The sequence below is a fragment of the Pseudophryne corroboree genome, chromosome 2, assembly GCF_028390025.1.
Source record: "Pseudophryne corroboree isolate aPseCor3 chromosome 2, aPseCor3.hap2, whole genome shotgun sequence".
In the NCBI taxonomy this organism is placed as follows: Eukaryota; Metazoa; Chordata; class Amphibia; order Anura; family Myobatrachidae; genus Pseudophryne; species Pseudophryne corroboree.
This window is the reverse complement of record NC_086445.1, coordinates 316,332,217-316,350,823: the sequence shown is the minus strand read 5'-3', so window position 1 is coordinate 316,350,823 and position 18,607 is coordinate 316,332,217. Positions and strand designations below refer to the sequence as shown.

Genomic DNA, 18,607 nt, shown 5'->3' with positions numbered 1-18,607 from the left:
TGCGATCAACTCGGAATGAGGGCCATTGCCCTGCTGGAAGGTGAACCTCCATCCCAGTCTCAAATCACAGGCAGACAAACAGGTCTTGCTTAAGAATATCCCTGTATTTAGCATCATTCATCTTTCCCTCGACTCAAAACAGTTTACCAGTCCCTGCTGCTGAAAAACATCCCCCCAGCATGATGCTGCCACCACCATGTTTCACTATGGGGATGGTGTTCTTGGGGTGATGGGATGTGTTGGGTTTGCGCCAGACATAGCATTTTCCTTGGTGGCCAAAAAGTTACTTTAGTCTCATCTTACTAGAGCACCTTCCTCCATACATTTGGGGAGTCGTCCACATGCCTCTTGGCAAACTCAAAACGTGCCTTCTTATTTTTAATACTAAGTAATGCCTTTTTTCTGGTCACTTCCATAAAGCCCAGCTCTATAGAGAGTGTACGGCTTACTGTTGTCACATGCGCAGATACACCAGTCTCTGCTGTGGAACTCTGCAGCGCCTTCAGGGTTACCTTTGGTCTCTGTGCTGCCTCTCTGATTAATGCCCTCCTTGCCTGGTCTGAGTTTTGATGGCCAGCCCTCTATTGGCAGGTTTGTTGTGGTACCATGTTCTTTCCATTTGAAGATGATGGATTTAATGGTGCTCCGGGGAATCAAAGATTTGGATATTTTTTAATAACCCAACCCTGACTTGTACTTCTCAACAACTTTGTCCCTGTCTTGTTTGGAGAGGTCCTTGGTCTTCATGGTGTGATGCCTCTTGCTTAGTGGTGTTGCCTTTCAGAAAAGGTGTGTTTCTACTGACAGATCATGTGACACTTAGATTGCACACAGGTGGACTTAATTTTACTAATTACGTCACTTCTTAAGGTAATTGGTTGCACCAGAACTTTTTAGGGACTTCATAGCAAAGGCGGTGAATACATAAACACATGCCAATTTTTAAATTTTGATTAAAAAAATATTTTTTTATGAATTTTTCTCATTTCACTTCGCCAACTTTGAATTTTATGTGATGGATCTGAACAAAATAGTCTGAGTGAGTAAAAAAAAAAAAAAAAATTACAGGTTGTAATGTAACAAAATAGGTAAAAAGCCAAGGGGGTGAATACTTTAGCAAGGCACTGTAAAATGCATTTTTTTTTAATACACAGTACACCATAAAAATAGCAATTCTTATGGTATAACTGTTCATGAACTTAACACTTTTAAACTATTTAGGACTTATATGATATTGTCCAATCCTAATCGACTGTTCCATAAAAATATTCTTGAGCGACATGGGATCGCCATAATCAAAACAATTCATGGAAATAAATATCATCATCAATATTTCTAAACTATTGATGATTTAATTGTTAACTAGGACACAGGGGAGGGTATATATTTAGTTGTCCCCAAACAGCTGCTTTGCTCTCCAATCAGCAGTGATCGGGACACACTTGGTGAGAAGCCATGGGTGCAGAGGAGCCGAGAGGTCCCTCTGAAACTGGCAGCTGCTGGAAGATCATCTTCATGTATCTGCCCATTGGGTGTTTAACTGGTAGCATTAGATTCGACCATGTGAGGGAAAAGCCCAGCCGGGCGTCGTCACATCTGATGCAACCAAACCAGGCACGTGGTTAAGATAGCCATACACTAACATTATCTTTCCAATCATCCAACTAGTTGGCTAGTGGGAACAAAAATCTGGTAATGTATATGAGCAAATGAAAGTCAACAGTTTGGTCCAAAACGCTGAAAACAGACAAAAACTGTTGTTCAAACTAGTTGTATCAAACAGATTTAACCAAATTTGTCTGAATTTTTTGTCAGTTTTCTGGAACTTGAGAGCAAATGGTGGATTGTAATTTGCTCCCAACACTTTAACAGATTCTAACTAGCCAACTAGTTGGTTGGAAAGATAATTTTAAAGTGTATGGCTAGCTTAAGGCTTGATCTATTCAGTGACATTCAACCTGGTCCATGAGCTATATAGTGCATGAAGAGCACAGTATGGGACAGAGAGAAATGAGGGTATTTTTTACCCAGACATAAATATAAATATTTCACTGGTTTCCTACGGTTGCACTCTAGGGTTGTGAATCACAGTTAATATTTAAAGGAATGAATAAAGAAAAAAAAAAAATCACACATACTTATATCTCTGCATGCAACATGCAAGCAAAAGTCCTTCCATCCCTACCTATCTACAGTATAGACAGTATCTATTAAAAAAAAAAAAACCCACAAAGAAAAACAAAATCAGACTTAAATGCAGCCATCATTTTATTTACAAAAGTAAATCAGAAAATAGTTACAGGAAACTTTCTTTGGAAAATAAACATTTATTGACAAACAATTTCAGGAAAAGAAAACATTGGTATTGGAAAATCCATGTTACCGCACAATTCCTGCAGAGAGACTGATAGAATTTGCAGCATCCCTTCTGCGCCTCACCACAAAGCAGTGACATAGCTCATATTGTCATACATAAATATGGAACTACAATACATTCAGATGCATTTCAATACGCTTTCATTTTGTTCAGAGGAAAGGACAGCAACATTACTCTAGTATTAATCTGATATTACTTGTTAAATAACATTCCCAATGAAAATACCCTCTTCAGACACCAATGAGAAGAGAATGGGAAAAAAAAAAAGAAAAAAAAGAAAGATACTCAAAAATGTTTTGAAATTACAAATAAAAGCAGTCTTTTTTACATACGGAATTCAGAACACAAGATACAACATGCCCCTTAGCTTTGATTATCCTCTCATAAATATAGCACAGAAAAATCTAGTTAAAGAGGTAATACAAGAATAAAAGGCAATTGCGATGTCATATCTTACAGATAACATAAGATATATAAAGCACATATCCAACCTGTGCTTATAGATTTACATCCTTGCGCTTACAGATTTACATCCTTCCTCCTCTGATACTTCTAGCAGTGGTTCTTCAGCGATTAGGCCTTCACATCGAGGTGGGCTGCCCGGCTGTGAACATACATGGATTTTTATTAGTCCTCATTTTGCCAGATCAGTACATTAGTCTAATCTCTTATGGGATAGATAAGGAGGCTGCAAACATAAGGAAAATGTAAAGCTCCAGGGTGACATTACTCTCCCACTGTCATTTCTATTTTCACTAATTATGGCACACACGCAGAGATAGACACGGATTCCTCAAATGCAGACACTATGTTGCCCTCCTTCCTGTATGCCACATTAAAGAACATTAAAAAGTCAGAAGTAAAGCACTTCTCAATAACTAAAAAAAAACCTCACATTTTGTGGTTATGACAGCGTATAATGATTAGCTGAACTTAGATCTTACTACAGTATATAGTCCATGAAAAGTGCTGCGCTTGTGCCTGCCTCACTGCATATACGCTCATACTTTCATAACAGCCCCTACTTGGATTTGCAGTCCAAGATTGCAAAGTCTGATGAGTGCAAAATTCAACAATCTACTAATGCGAGAAGCTGGACGGAGGTTACGTTTCTTGTCATGGCTGGGCAAAGTAACTGAGCACCAGCATGCAAAGGGAAATTTCATTTTGGGATAATATTATCTGAATGGCTGGTACAAGTCCTGTACAGGTGGCAGGTCCTGTTTAGCAGGGGCAGCAGAGCAGTCTTCTCCCTACTTTTTTTAGCTGTCCATGTTTACTTTCCGTAGGAACGCCTAGAACAACTTTTAGGCGTACTTTATACAATAAATTTTAAACCTTTTAAACACACCAAAGTGAGAAGCCGCAATGTCCCCTAAACACCCATGATTAGTTTTTTTCTGAAATACTGTTTGTGTAAATTAAAGTGGGTGGTAATAGTGACAGTACGCAGGGCATTGAAGTGACATTTCTCATCAATGCACATTTTAAAAGGAAATAGTTCCACATACCTATACATGTGCTAGGCAGGCAAGCAGGCTATGGGGTGTATTCAATTATTGTCAGAAACTTCTGTCTTGTTGGAAAGACGGCAGTTTCCGACAGGTTTAGGTCGGAAGGGGATCCGACCTATTCAATGTAAGCCCTTTTTTTCCGACAAGTCAAAATGCATGCGGATCGGCAGCTTAAGCTGCCGATTCACGTGTATTGTCGGAAGCACGGCCAAACCCGACAGGTTTTAGCCCCGTTTCAGACAATATCAATCCAACTTTAAAGAAAGGTTGGATTGCCATTGTCTGGAACGGGCCAAACCTGTCGGGTTTGGCCGGCCCTTGAATACACTCATGTCGGACCCTTTCCGTTGGAAGGGGGTGCCTCTGGCACAGTGCTGGAGTCTTTGTCATCTTCTATACCAGTTTCCAAAGACATTACAGGATTAGAATGGCACACCTTGCGCAAGGATAGGGTGGATGATGCTTAAGAGGCACAGTTATCACTCTGTTCTGGTTGCAGAATGAGGAGCTTCCCTTGACACACAGGGGTCACTGGAGCTGTTCATGAATCCATTTTGCTAAATATAGTTATCGATTCAGTCGTTTTGCTCATGATTTGTAACAGTGCATTCCTGGATTCAATACCAGCAGTAATGGGTGCTCTGAAACTTACACGGATCACCGCAGACTTACTTTTATATTTAATGTAGCAGCTGTTGCAGTACAATTCGTTGTTCCGGATTCTAACTTCTGCTCCAGAGTTGGAGCCTCCAAGGTCTGTTTCACAAGCAACACACTGTTTAAAAAGGAAAAAAAAAATGAGAAGCTGCTTATAATACTAAACATTTCTAGGTATCTGGACATAAATCCATTTTACAGGAAACATCCAGCAAAGCCTGAAATGACTAAACCAAGCAGCAAAGCAATAGAAATCATTAGTAGATTAGGCAGCAGCCAGACGCAGCGATCAACTTTTGTTATTACTTTATGGAAAAGGGATTAATTCAGGCAGAGAAACAGTATCCAGCACAAGACATCGAGCAGAGGAGCACTGATTTGGCACCAGATACATGCAGACAAATTCCATGAAATAAAATCGACCATGAATAAAAATAAAAGCGGTGCTTCGTGTAGCTGTTATCATGTAAACAAGAAGCTGTACTGTTCTAACGCGTTACTGGTTTGATTACAATATATTCAACAAAACATAAAAATATCCTTAGTTTTACAGCTGCAAAATGAAATTTGCATTTAATCAGACAAGAATTCATTTTTGGCATTGTTTATGCAAAGTGTAAAATGGAAGATCATGTCTATATGACATCCTGGAAAGTCAGAATAAATAGCGCAGAGGAAACGAAGATTTACCCCAGGGCAGTGCAATTCCTATAGGGCCAGCAATAAGCAAGGCATTATTACATTCTGCTCAAGCACAAATGGTCATGTGTCCTTGACATCGGACAGGTTACTGATTAGACGGGTATGTGCTCATTTTCTCTGAAGCCAGAGTACAACAATGCTGCATGTGGGAATTTATGTGGTCACGTTTGTCGGAAATAGATAACCTTTTCTATAGAGTACAAGTATGTTTACAAATCAGTAACAACTGCTGTATTTCAAGCATAAGGAAAGGGAACTATTAAAGGATCATCCAACAAAATAAATCCATAACAAAAAAAAAGGGACAGTGGGCCTGATGCAGCGATGTATATTAACCCGATAGCGCATATCTCTGATGGTGGGAGGGCTGCACATGCACAGAATGTGTTCTGCGCTTGTGCAAGCACGCTATCTGCGAATACGCTTGCAGTGTCACCCAGCCACAGCTTGTCTACCCACTGTTTTCCAGGAGGGGCAAGGCCAGGATCTGCGTGCATATTTCCTGGCCGAGCAAGCTGCCAGGAACTGACCAGGCTGAGTATGGCTAACCCTTCAACCAATGTTTGCGATGGTGATCCATCAACGGTCGCTGCACTCAGATTGCAAATGCAATGCAGGAGGTGTCTATTTCATATAGACACCTCCTGCTGCATTTGCATTTAGGTGGCCGGCAGGGCTGGCAACAGTCATCTTGGGGCCCGGTACAGTGATATCTCTGGGGCCCCCTCAGAGCAACAGAATTTGCTGCGCTATATAATAAACTGTTAATAAATAAAATATATATATATATATATTTATTTATCTACCGTATACAGACACATAAATATGTATATCTCTCCTTCCTCCCCCACACATACCACGGTCTGTCTCTCCCCAATACCTCCATGATAATTCCCTGCTCGCATCCCTGCTGGACACTAAGTGGCATATACTTGGGGCCCCTCTTATTCTTGGGGCCCAGTACAGGAGTGCCCTTTAACCCCCCCCCCCCCCCGTCGCCGGTCCTTGTGTGCGGCTCTGCAATTCCATCCACCTCTAAATCAGGCCCAGTGTGCCTTAATATTATATTATATATAATATTCTCCAATCCTAACACACAAAGAACCAGGCGGCACTCCTCGGATTTTGCAAAAATGAATTCAAGGTGTATTGAACAAGTACAATCAAAGCGCTGGCACAGTAAAATTCAAAGACGTTTCAACACCATTACGGCGTATTTTTCAAGGTGCTATGCTGTGAAAATCTTATGTTTGGTTTTGATTTTCACAGCATAGCACCTTGAAAAAAAACAGTAATGGCATTGAAACGTCGGATTCACACCTTGAATTCAATTTTGCAAAATCCAAGGAGTGCTGCCTGGTTCTGTGTGTGTCAGGATTGGAGAAGCCATCCATCCAAGGGAACCTCATCACCTCTACAATATAGTACGGTAGTACGGGCTCCAAACCAGGTGTAGGTTGTTTAAGAGCTTGTTAGCCCTGTGCTTACGGGTTTATTTAGAACAACTATATATCCATCAATAGGGGGAATAGAGATATTCGGTTTATAAACATAATGGAAGAGAACCCAGTTAATTTATTTTTAACCTCCCAACAACATTTAAGCCTCCAGTAATTAGAGGAAGTGATGTTATCACGGAGGGGGTTTAAATAGCAGCAGTGGGAAGCCGCAAACTATCCTGAGTCTCCCACACACATGGTTGCTGCTAGAGTGCTTCGGGTGAGTGTTTAAGTCACTTTGTTGACAGGGTTTATCAGTCATTAGTCAGTATTCCAGTTAGGAAAATTACTCCCTTCGCCAAGCGCACACCTTGCTAAGGTGAGGGAGTGTTTACATCTACCTACTGGATTCTGCTGTCAGAGTTATCAAAATCCATGTATAACCTGTTGTAAAAAAATTCTCATGTCAAAGACTTTTATGAATTCTTTTTGTATTAAATATTTTATTCTAATTGGCCTTGGGCCATTTGTTTGGGTGACTTTCTGGTGAGGGGTTATCCATTGCAGGAACCCAAGAAATCCAATTATCCATAGTATAAGATACACCTACTTGGAAGGACTTCCGCTATATCTATACATCAAACAGAGCGCGCTCAGGATTTGTGTTTTCTATCTTATGTTTGTCTGAGATCCGGCAACGGAGGTCTCGCCTGTAGTGCTGCTGGTTCTGCGAGCGCAAGATAAGGATATTTTTGTATTATATATATATATATATATATATGTATGTCTCCACGAGTTATAACAGAAAATATTGTAGTATTAAGAGATTACAATTTTATGCACAATAAAGTGCACGTTTACAGTATGTTCTGTAAACAGGAAGTCAGCTGTGGAGAATACCTTTCATGAAAATGCTTAAAAGAAGGGGGCAAGAGGAAAGTCCTCTGTCCACGTCTGTGAAATACTCTGAGCACTCTGCTGTCATTTGTAATAAAAGAACACAGTTCTACCTCTGTCTACAATGAGTGGTATTCATGTGACCGGCAGTCAGGAGACCGATGATCACATGACCTCCACCAACATCCCGCCCACTCACCATGCCGACCTACAGGGACTATTTCCACTCGTGGGTGTCCACGACACCCATAGAGTGGGAATAGAATGGTCGCCACCAAGCCCGCAATGGGCTTGCTGCACTCTCCCCCCTCCCAAAGGGATCCTGGCATCGGTATGCTGACCGCCGGTCAGCCATACCACACCCAAATTGACTTTGTGGTATTTTGAATTCAGAAAACATTAATAGATGGAGAATTTAGAGTTTGATTTTCAAACAGCTGCGTGTGGGTTTCTTTACAGTATAGTCAAGTTTAATTCTCAGTTATTAATGTGTAAGTGCTATAATATATACAATTCTCCTCTGTGGCGGAACCATCATTCGTGTGGGGGATGCAGCCACTAATGCACAGAGATAAGGAGGGCCCGGCAATAGATTCAATTTCCTAGTTTGCAGAAACTGTTCTTCACCTGATGTTCCAAATCCATGCCTGGAGCCCTCCCCTGCTCTCAAAAGAGCAGTGGAGAGTCTCATTTGACTGCACATGTCCAGTGGCTACAAGCTTCGGAACATACATGGTCAATACAGCATTAGCTCTAATCTTTTGAGAGCAGAACCTGGAGCTTATCTGGAAGCTTGTCCGAGCCATTGTGAATTCTAAAAAAGCTAAGGAGGATGAGCTCAGGTGGCCCTGCCCCCTCAGCGCTAATAATAGCTAAACTTTGCAACTTCTGATCTTATTTCCCTTACCTGTACGCATGGTTTTAAACTCTAGAGCAAGCCATAGCATATTCACATCACTACCTACTGTACATGGTCTCTACCTAAACTTACTTTAACTAGGAAAAATATGTGCTGGCCCCCTATTGGCCCTCCCCCACCAACCAAACTGATAAATGGAGGATCGATATTGGGACTTAATTTATTACCATTCCTTTAGTAATATTTAAAAGGGGATCTACAATAACGTAGAATATGCTGCTCTTTAGGGGAAAAATATGGAAGTGAAATAAACTTGATCTACTTTATAGTTTGAGGTTTTTGACCTATACAAAACTGCAATATACAAAAGGTGATGATGAATTGGACACTTTAAGCATGTCCGCAATATACATTCTAGAGTTTGTTTCATGGAACAATGTCTGACATACGCAGGATTAGTGTTAGTACCCACAACCACGGCAGATTAATTATGTTTGTGGAGCATTCAGATGTCCTCAAAGTCTCACCTTAAAACAATGTAAATGAAAACAAAGACCCAGACTTTCGATGATCATGGCTGCTCCTTTGCCCAAACTGTTATTACAGTAAGAGCACAATTTCTTGCCGCTCACTGACCTAGATACAGAATAAGAAAATGACTGAGCCCTTGTTTGAAGTCTGTAAAACGTTCAGGAATGCAGAAGTTAGTCAGGGGATGAATAGAAAGAATAAAACCACGCTTCTTTTATGGGGAACCAGCACTAGGACAAAATGAAGAGGTCTGAAACACCACCCGACAATCTGACAAATAAAGAGATCTGTAGTAGCAAAACAGAGCATAATTATAAAGTAGCTTACATCTAGCTGCAGTATAATGAAGGGAAAATATATACAATGCAAATTTGTCTTATGTGTATATTTTTATGCTGACTGCAATCAGAACTAAATACGGTCAGGCTTTCTTGTTATAGTAATGCAATTGCAATGAATAGAAAATGGCATATAAATCACCAAGGTAGCAAAATAATAAGAATTTACTTACCGATAATTCTATTTCTCGGAGTCCGTAGTGGATGCTGGGGTTCCTGAAAGGACCATGGGGAATAGCGGCTCCGCAGGAGACAGGGCACAAAAAGTAAAGCTTTTCCAGATCAGGTGGTGTGCACTGGCTCCTCCCCCTATGACCCTCCTCCAGACTCCAGTTAGGTACTGTGCCCGGACGAGCGTACACAATAAGGGAGGATTTTGAATCCCGGGTAAGACTCATACCAGCCACACCAATCACACCGTACAACTTGTGATCTAAACCCAGTTAACAGTATGATAACAGAGGAGCCTCTGAAAGATGGCTCCCTAAACAATAACCCGAATTAGTTAACAATAACTATGTACAAGTATTGCAGATAATCCGCACTTGGGATGTGCGCCCAGCATCCACTACGGACTCCGAGAAATAGAATTATCGGTAAGTAAATTCTTATTTTCTCTATCGTCCTAGTGGATGCTGGGGTTCCTGAAAGGACCATGGGGATTATACCAAAGCTCCCAAACGGGCGGGAGAGTGCGGATGACTCTGCAGCACCGAATGAGAGAACTCCAGGTCCTCCTTTGCCAGGGTATCAAATTTGTAGAATTTTACAAACGTGTTCTCCCCTGACCACGTAGCTGCTCGGCAGAGTTGTAATGCCGAGACCCCTCGGGCAGCCGCCCAAGATGAGCCCACCTTCCTTGTGGAATGGGCCTTAACAGATTTAGGCTGTGGCAGGCCTGCCACAGAATGTGCAAGTTGAATTGTGTTACAAATCCAACGAGCAATCGACTGCTTAGAAGCAGGCGCACCCAACTTGTTGGGTGCATACAGTATAAACAGCGAGTCAGATTTTCTGACTCCAGCCGTCCTTGAAATGTATATTATTAAAGCTCTGACAACGTCCAACAACTTGGAGTCCTCCAAGTCGCTTGTAGCCGCAGGCACTACAATAGGCTGGTTCAGGTGAAACGCTGATACCACCTTAGGGAGAAAATGCGGACGCGTCCGCAGCTCTGCCCTATCCGAATGGAAAATTAAATAAGGGCTTTTATAAGATAAAGCCGCCAGTTCAGATACTCTCCTGGCGGACGCCAGGGCCAGTAACATAGTCACTTTCCATGTGAGATATTTCAAATCCACATTTTTTAGTGGTTCAAACCAATGGGATTTGAGGAAATCTAAAACTACATTTAGATCCCACGGTGCCACCGGAGGCACCACAGGAGGCTGTATATGCAGTACTCCTTTGACAAAAGTCTGGACCTCAGGAACTGAGGCCAATTCTTTTTGGAAGAATATTGACAGGGCCGAAATTTGAACCTTAATAGATCCCAATTTGAGACCCATAGACAATCCTGATTGCAGGAAATGTAGGAAACGACCCAGTTGAAATTCCTCCGTCGGAGCACTCCGATCCTCGCACCACGCAACATATTTCCGCCAAATGCGGTGAAAATGCTTCGCGGTGACTTCCTTTCTTGCCTTAATCAAGGTAGGAAAGACTTCTTCTGGAATGCCTTTTCCTTTTAGGATCTGGCGTTCAACCGCCATGCCGTCAAACGCAGCCGCGGTAAGTCTTGGAATAGACACGGTCCCTGCTGAAGCAGGTCCTGTCTTAGAGGTAGAGGCCACGGATCGTCCGTGACCATCTCTTGAAGTTCCGGGTACCAAGACCTTCTTGGCCAATCCGGAGCCACTAGTATCGTTCTTACTCCGCTTTGCCGTATGATTCTCAATACCTTTGGTATGAGAGGCAGAGGAGGAAACACATACACCGACTGGTACACCCAAGGTGTTACCAGCGCGTCCACAGCTATTGCCTGCGGATCTCTTGACCTGGCGCAATACCTGTCCAGTTTTTTGTTGAGGCGAGACGCCATCATGTCCACCATTGGTCTTTCCCAACGGTTTATTAGCATGTGGAAAACTTCTGGATGAAGTCCCCACTCTCCCGGGTGAAGATCGTGTCTGCTGAGGAAGTCTGCTTCCCAGTTGTCCACTCCCGGGATGAACACTGCTGACAGTGCTATCACGTGATTCTCCGCCCAGCGAAGGATCCTGGCAGCTTCTGCCATTGCACTCCTGCTTCTTGTGCCGCCCTGTCTGTTTACATGGGCGACTGATCAACACCGGTCTTCCTTGAAGCAGAGGTTCCGCCTGGCTTAGAGCATTGTAGATTGCTCTTAGTTCCAGAATGTTTATGTGAAGAGACTTTTCCAGGCTCGACCACACTCCCTGGAAGTTTCTTCCTTGTGTGACTGCTCCCCAGCCTCTCAGGCTGGCGTCCGTGGTCACCAGGATCCAATCCTGTATGCCGAATCTGCGGCCCTCCAATAGATGAGCCCTCTGCAACCACCACAGAAGAGATACCCTTGTCCTTGGAGACAGGGTTATCCGCAGGTGCATCTGAAGATGCGTGCATTGATGTACAGACACCTTTCCTGGTTTTAGGAGATTCCTGACCAGGTCGGATAACTCCTTGGCTTTTTCCTCTGGAAGAAAAACCTTTTTCTGAACCGTGTCCAGACTCATCCCTAGGAACAGCAGACGAGTTGTCGGCATTAATTGGGATTTTGGAATATTCAGAATCCATCCGTGCTGCTTTAGCACCTCTTGAGATATTGCTAATCCCATCTCTAGCTGTTCTCTGGACCTTGCCCTTATTAGGAGATCGTCCAAGTATGGGATAATTAATACGCCTTTTCTTCGAAGAAGAATCATCATCTCGGCCATTACCTTTGTAAAGACCCGAGGTGCCGTGGACAAACCAAACGGCAGCGTCTGAAACTGATAGTGACAGTTTTGTACAACGAACCTGAGGTACCCCTGGTGTGAGGGGTAAATTGGAACGTGGATATACGCATCCTTGATGTCCAAGGATACCATAAAGTCCCCTTCTTCCAGGTTCGCTATCACTGCTCTGAGTGACTCCATCTTGAACTTGAACTTCTTTATGTACAGGTTCAAGGACTTCAGATTTAGAATAGGCCTTACCGAGCCATCCGGCTTCGGTACCACAAATAGAGTGGAATAATACCCCTTCCCTTGTTGTAGAAGAGGTACCTTGACTATCACCTGCTGAGAGTACAGCTTGTGAATGGCTTCCAAAACCGTCTCCCTTTCGGAAGGGGACGTTGGTAAAGCAGACTTCAGGAAACGGCGAGGTGGATCTGTCTCTAATTCCAACCTGTACCCCTGAGATATTATCTGCAGGATCCAGGGATCTACCTGCGAGTGAGCCCACTGCGCGCTGTAATTTTTGAGACGACCTCCCACCGTCCCCGAGTCCGCTTGAGAAGCCCCAGCGTCATGCTGAGGCTTTTGTAGAAGCCGGGGAGGGCTTCTGTTCCTGGGAAGGAGCTGCCTGTTGCTGTTTCTTCCCTCGACCTCTGCCTCGTGGCAGATATGAATAGCCCTTTGCTCTCTTATTTTTAAAGGAACGAAAGGGCTGCGGTTGAAAAATCGGTGCCTTTTTCTGTTGGGGAGTGACTTGAGGTAGAAAGGTGGATTTCCCGGCTGTAGCCGTGGCCACCAAATCTGATAGACCGACTCCAAATAACTCCTCCCCTTTATACGGCAAAACTTCCATATGCCGTTTTGAATCCGCATCGCCTGTCCACTGTCGCGTCCATAAAGCTCTTCTGGCCGAAATGGACATAGCACTTACCCGTGATGCCAGTGTGCAGATATCCCTCTGTGCATCACGCATATAAAGAAATGCATCCTTTATTTGTTCTAACGACAGTAAAATATTGTCCCTGTCCAGGGTATCAATATTTTCAATCAGGGACTCTGACCAAACTACCCCAGCACTGCACATCCAGGCAGTCGCTATAGCTGGTCGTAGTATAACACCTGCATGTGTGTATATACTTTTTTGGATATTTTCCATCCTCCTATCTGATGGATCTTTAAGTGCGGCCGTCTCAGGAGAAGGTAACGCCACTTGTTTTGATAAGCGTGTTAGCGCCTTGTCCACCCTAGGAGGTGTTTCCCAGCGCTCCCTAACCTCTGGCGGGAAAGGGTATAATGCCAATAATTTCTTTGAAATTATCAGCTTTTTATCAGGGGCAACCCACGCTTCATCACACACGTCATTTAATTCTTCTGATTCAGGAAAAACTATAGGTAGTTTTTTCACACCCCACATAATACCCTGTTTAGTGGTACCTGTAGTATCAGCTAAATGTAACGCCTCCTTCATTGCCAAAATCATATAACGTGTGGCCCTACTGGAAAATACGGTTGATTCGTCACCGTCACCACTGGAATCAGTGCCTGTGTCTGGGTCTGTGTCGACCGACTGAGGCAAAGGGCGTTTTACAGCCCCTGACGGTGTTTGAGGCGCCTGGACAGGCACTAATTGATTGTCCGGCCGCCTCATGTCGTCAAACGACTGCTTTAGCGTGTTGACACTATCCCGTAATTCCATAAATAAAGGCATCCATTCTGGTGTCGACCCCCTAGGAGGTGACATCCCCATATTTGGCAATTGCTCCGCCTCCACACCAATATCGTCCTCATACATGTCGACACACACGTACCGACACACAGCAGACACACAGGGAATGCTCTAAACGAAGACAGGACCCACTAGCCCTTTGGGGAGACAGAGGGAGAGTCTGCCAGCACACACCAAAAAGCGCTATATATGACAGGGATAGCCTTATAATAAGTGCTCCCTTATAGCTGCTTTATATATATCAAGATATTGCCATTAAATTTGCCCCCCCTCTCTGTTTTACCCTGTTTCTGTAGTGCAGTGCAGGGGAGAGACCTGGGAGCCGTCCTGACCAGCGGAGCTGTGAGAGGAAATGGCGCCGTGTGCTGAGGAGATAGGCCCCGCCCCTTTTTCGGCGGGCTCGTCTCCCGCTATTTTGTGAATACAGGCAGGGGTTAAATATCTCCATATAGCCTCTGGGGGCTATATGTGAGGTATTTTTAGCCTTTATATAGGTTTACATTTGCCTCCCAGGGCGCCCCCCCCCAGCGCCCTGCACCCTCAGTGACTGCGTGTGAAGTGTGCTGAGAGGAAAATGGCGCACAGCTGCAGTGCTGTGCGCTACCTTTAGAAGACTGCAGGAGTCTTCAGCCGCCGATTCTGGACCTCTTCTTACTTCAGCATCTGCAAGGGGGCCGGCGGCGCGGCTCCGGTGACCATCCAGGCTGTACCTGTGATCGTCCCTCTGGAGCTGATGTCCAGTAGCCAAGAAGCCAATCCATCCTGCACGCAGGTGAGTTCACTTCTTCTCCCCTCTGTCCCTCGTTGCAGTGATCCTGTTGCCAGCAGGAATCACTGTAAAATAAAAAACCTAAGCTAAACTTTCTCTAAGCAGCTCTTTATGAGAGCCACCTAGAACTGCACCCTTCTCGGCCGGGCACAAAAATCTAACTGGAGTCTGGAGGAGGGTCATAGGGGGAGGAGCCAGTGCACACCACCTGATCTGGAAAAGCTTTACTTTTTGTGCCCTGTCTCCTGCGGAGCCGCTATTCCCCATGGTCCTTTCAGGAACCCCAGCATCCACTAGGACGATAGAGAAAATATATTAATGTATGATATTTGTCTTCTGCTCCGTTTAGGCGCCAACATCAAGGGTAACCAATATGTCTGCTGTTATACAACACAAACAGTGCCACTTAATTACTGGGTGAAACAAATATCAGTAAAACAGACTCCATTATGTAACAAATGGTGGAGAACTGGTTACATCCATTGTCATCTTCCACAAGATCTTATGGATTATAGTCCCTATATAACGAACTGTACAAAACATAACCATATATAACAAGACCAAATTCACTAAAATACTACTTACTTGCTGCGCTGTTGCCCAGATGCTGGTGTTGGCGATTGATTCCGAGGCAAAGAAGATGATGCCACAGAGCTCTGGGAAAGGGACGCACTCCTGACGGAGCCAGATGAAGGCTGTTGGAAGCCAGAGGAAGGGTTGCGCAGGTAGGTGCGGTTAGACGTAGATACCACTTGGGATGGTCTGCTGAAATCTTGACTAGATGACAGCGAATTATACGATGATGAATGATTTGCCCATGATGGCTGTATCTGGGTTCCTGAGCTGGAGTCTAGGTTATCTAATGATTCACCTCTGCAAAGATAAATTGCATTATTCAATGCCAACAGGACTGTTTAGTAAATATTATAAAGAGCACATTTGTAATTGAACTCAATCACTAATGCCTCAATGAAACACTGCTCTGTATCACTTTAGTAGTTCACCTTCTCATAAAACTTGGAACAGACGATGAGTCTTTTGTGACACTGGAGCTACGCTGTCGGATCCAGCTATTGTCAGTATTGAGCGGTGCTTTTTTCCTCATATCTTGAATTATTCTCTGTCTTTCCAGCTCTGCAGAGACATCCTTCTGTGACCCCTGGTGTGAGTCACCCACAGACCATGTAGTATTGAAGTCTCTATTGCTCTCTGTAATATGGATAGTATTTAGTTTAGTTACTTTACAATGAAGTATCTAGTTTACAGGGCTAGAGAATATTCACTATAAGAGTATTATTAGCTCCATCTAATTACACCAGGTTTATGTGGTGCTCTACAGAAAATTGCTGGTGACCTGTGATGCACATTATATGGTGCAGAGGTTCCCAAACTTGACCTCAAGGCACCCCAACGGTCAAGGTTTTAAGGATATCCAAGTTCAGGCACAGGTGACTTCATTAGCACCTCAATCAATTTGATTTAACCATCTGTGCTCAGCTGTGCATATCCATATAACCAGGACCATTATGGTGCCTTGAGGACAGAGATTTGGAACCTCTGATATAGTGGATTAAAAGAACAGACAAATTATGCCAATTTGCAAATAGGTTTTTTAATTACGCAGTAATGCAATTATGCTTAGGCAGTAGATTAACAACACACAACAGGTTCATATTCTGTACATAACTATCATAAGTGAGCTGGCGTATGAGAATGGTATCTTATGTGACATAAGCAGTGCAAGAAGCATGGTGTCTCTCAAAGTACTAGCACATACTTCATCTTTTAGGACCTGGCATAAAGGTGTACAGCACAATAACTAGATACAGGTGAAACTCAGAAAATTAGAATCTCATGCAAAAGTTCAATTATTTCAGTAATTCAACTTAAAAGGTGAAACTAATATATTATATAGACTCATTACATGCAAAGTGAGATATTTCAAGCCTTTACTTGTTATAATTTTGATAATTGTGGCTTACAGTTTAAGAAAACCCCAAATCCAAAATCTCAGAAAATTAGATTATTACATAAAGTCAATTAAAAAAAAGGATTTTAAATACAGAAATGTTGGCCCTCTGAAAAGTATAATCATGCATATGTACTCAGTACTTGGTTTGGGCCCCTTTTGCATGAATTACTGCCTCAGTGCAGCGTGGCATGGATTCTATAAGCCTGTGGCACTGCTGAGGTGTTATGGAAGACCAGGATGCTTCAATAGCAGCCTTCAGCTCTTCTGCATTGTTCAGTCTCATGTCTCTCATCTTTCTCTTGGCAATGCCCCATAGATTCTCTATGGGGTTCAGGTCAGGCGAGTTTGCTAGCCAATCCAGCACAGTAATCCCACGGTCAATGAACCCGGTTTTGGTACTTTTGGTAGTGTGGGCAGGTGCCAAGTCCTGCTGGAAAATGAAGTCAGCATCTCCATAAAGCTTGCCTGCTGAAGGAAGCATGAAGTGCTCTAAAATGTCCTGGTAGACAGCTGGGTTGACTTTGGACTTAATAAAACACAGTGGACCAACACCAGCAGATGACATGGCTCCCCAAATCAACACAGACCGTGGAAACTTCACACTGGACTTCAAGCATCTTGGATTGTGTGGCTCTCCATTCTTCCTCTATACTCTGGGACCTTGGTTTACAAATGAGATGCAAAATTTCCTCTCTTCAGAAAAGAGGACTTTGGACCACTGCGCAACAGACCAGTTATTTTTTTCTTTAGCCCAGGTAAGACGCTTCTGATGTTGTTTGTTGTTCAGAAGCGGCTTGACAAGAGGAATATGACATTTGAAGCCCATGTCCAGGATCCGTCTGTGTGTGGTGACTCTTGATGCACTAACTCCAGCCTCAGTCCACTCCTTGTGAAGCTCCCTCACACTCACCTGACCTGAACCCCATAGAGAATCTATGGGGCACTGCCAAGAGAAAGCTGAGAGACATGAGACCGAACAATGCAGAAGAGCTGAAGGCCGCTATTGAAGCATTCTGGTCCTCCATAACACCTCAGCAGTGCCATAGGCTGATAGAATCCATGCCATGCCGCATTGAGGCAATAATTCATGTAAAAAGAGCCCAAATTAAGTACTGAGTACATATGCATGATTATACTTTTCAGAGGGCTGACATTTCTGTATTTAAAATCCTTCTTTATTAATTTTATGTAATATTCTAATTTTCTTAGATTTTGGATTTGAGGTTTTCTTAAACTGTAAGCCACAATCATCAAAATTATAACAAATAAAGGCTTCTAATATCTCACTTTGCATGTAATGAGTCTATATATTAGTTTCACCTTTTAAGTTGAATTACTGAAATAAATGAACTTTTGCATGATATTCTAATTTTCTGAGTTTCACCTGTAGGCTCTGTAGAATGTGCGTATTCAAATGAACATCATTAGGTAAATCAATAAAAAAAATTGTATTTGCTATGGCATGGGAAAAACTGCTTTACTGCAGTGAGGTTGTCCAATGAAATCATTATGCTTAACTCAGCTACCTTTTAAGTCTCAAACTGCTTACTTAAGTTGAAGTTTTAACCAAAATAAAAAAACAGTAATAGATTCATACATTAGAGTGACATTTTGTAGTGTTCTGTAGCAAACCTCATAAAGCTCAGTTAGGGGGGGGGAAGAGACGGGACCTGAATAGGAAGATGACCTGACACAAGTGACCCGCTTAGTATATAACTGAAGCCTGTAAACTACAGGGTATAATATACTCCTGTTGTAAAATAAAATATATTAGAAGTTATCCCATAGTGCCATCACCTGTATAAAACCTGCATAAGCTTACCAATATTATCTGGTCATTTTGTAAAGGTTCCTAATAAAAAGCTAATGCTATACCCATATCAACAGTGGCAGTTTAATTTTTCTAAAGAAGTGATCATTGATTGTTGT

General features: G+C 43.0%; 1 protein-coding gene across 10 annotated transcripts in view; it reads right to left on the bottom strand.

Annotated features, from left to right (window-relative positions):
• Positions 1 to 2,250: 2,250 nt before the first annotated feature.
• Positions 2,251 to 18,607, bottom strand: part of LMO7 (LIM domain 7) — a 311,711-nt gene continuing 295,354 nt past the window's right edge. For 9 of the 10 annotated variants that reach the window (XM_063952957.1, XM_063952951.1, XM_063952954.1 and 6 more), the window contains 5 exons: positions 15,711 to 15,915; positions 15,292 to 15,579; positions 8,973 to 9,081; positions 4,564 to 4,666; positions 2,251 to 2,981 (listed from right to left, as the gene is read on the bottom strand). In XM_063952957.1, coding sequence (XP_063809027.1) covers positions 2,959 to 2,981; positions 4,564 to 4,666; positions 8,973 to 9,081; positions 15,292 to 15,579; positions 15,711 to 15,915 — 728 coding nt within the window. In that variant the 3' untranslated portion in view covers positions 2,251 to 2,958. The remainder of the gene's footprint in view (positions 2,982 to 4,563; positions 4,667 to 8,972; positions 9,082 to 15,291; positions 15,580 to 15,710; positions 15,916 to 18,607) is intronic. The other variant, XM_063952955.1, reaches the window with a different exon arrangement.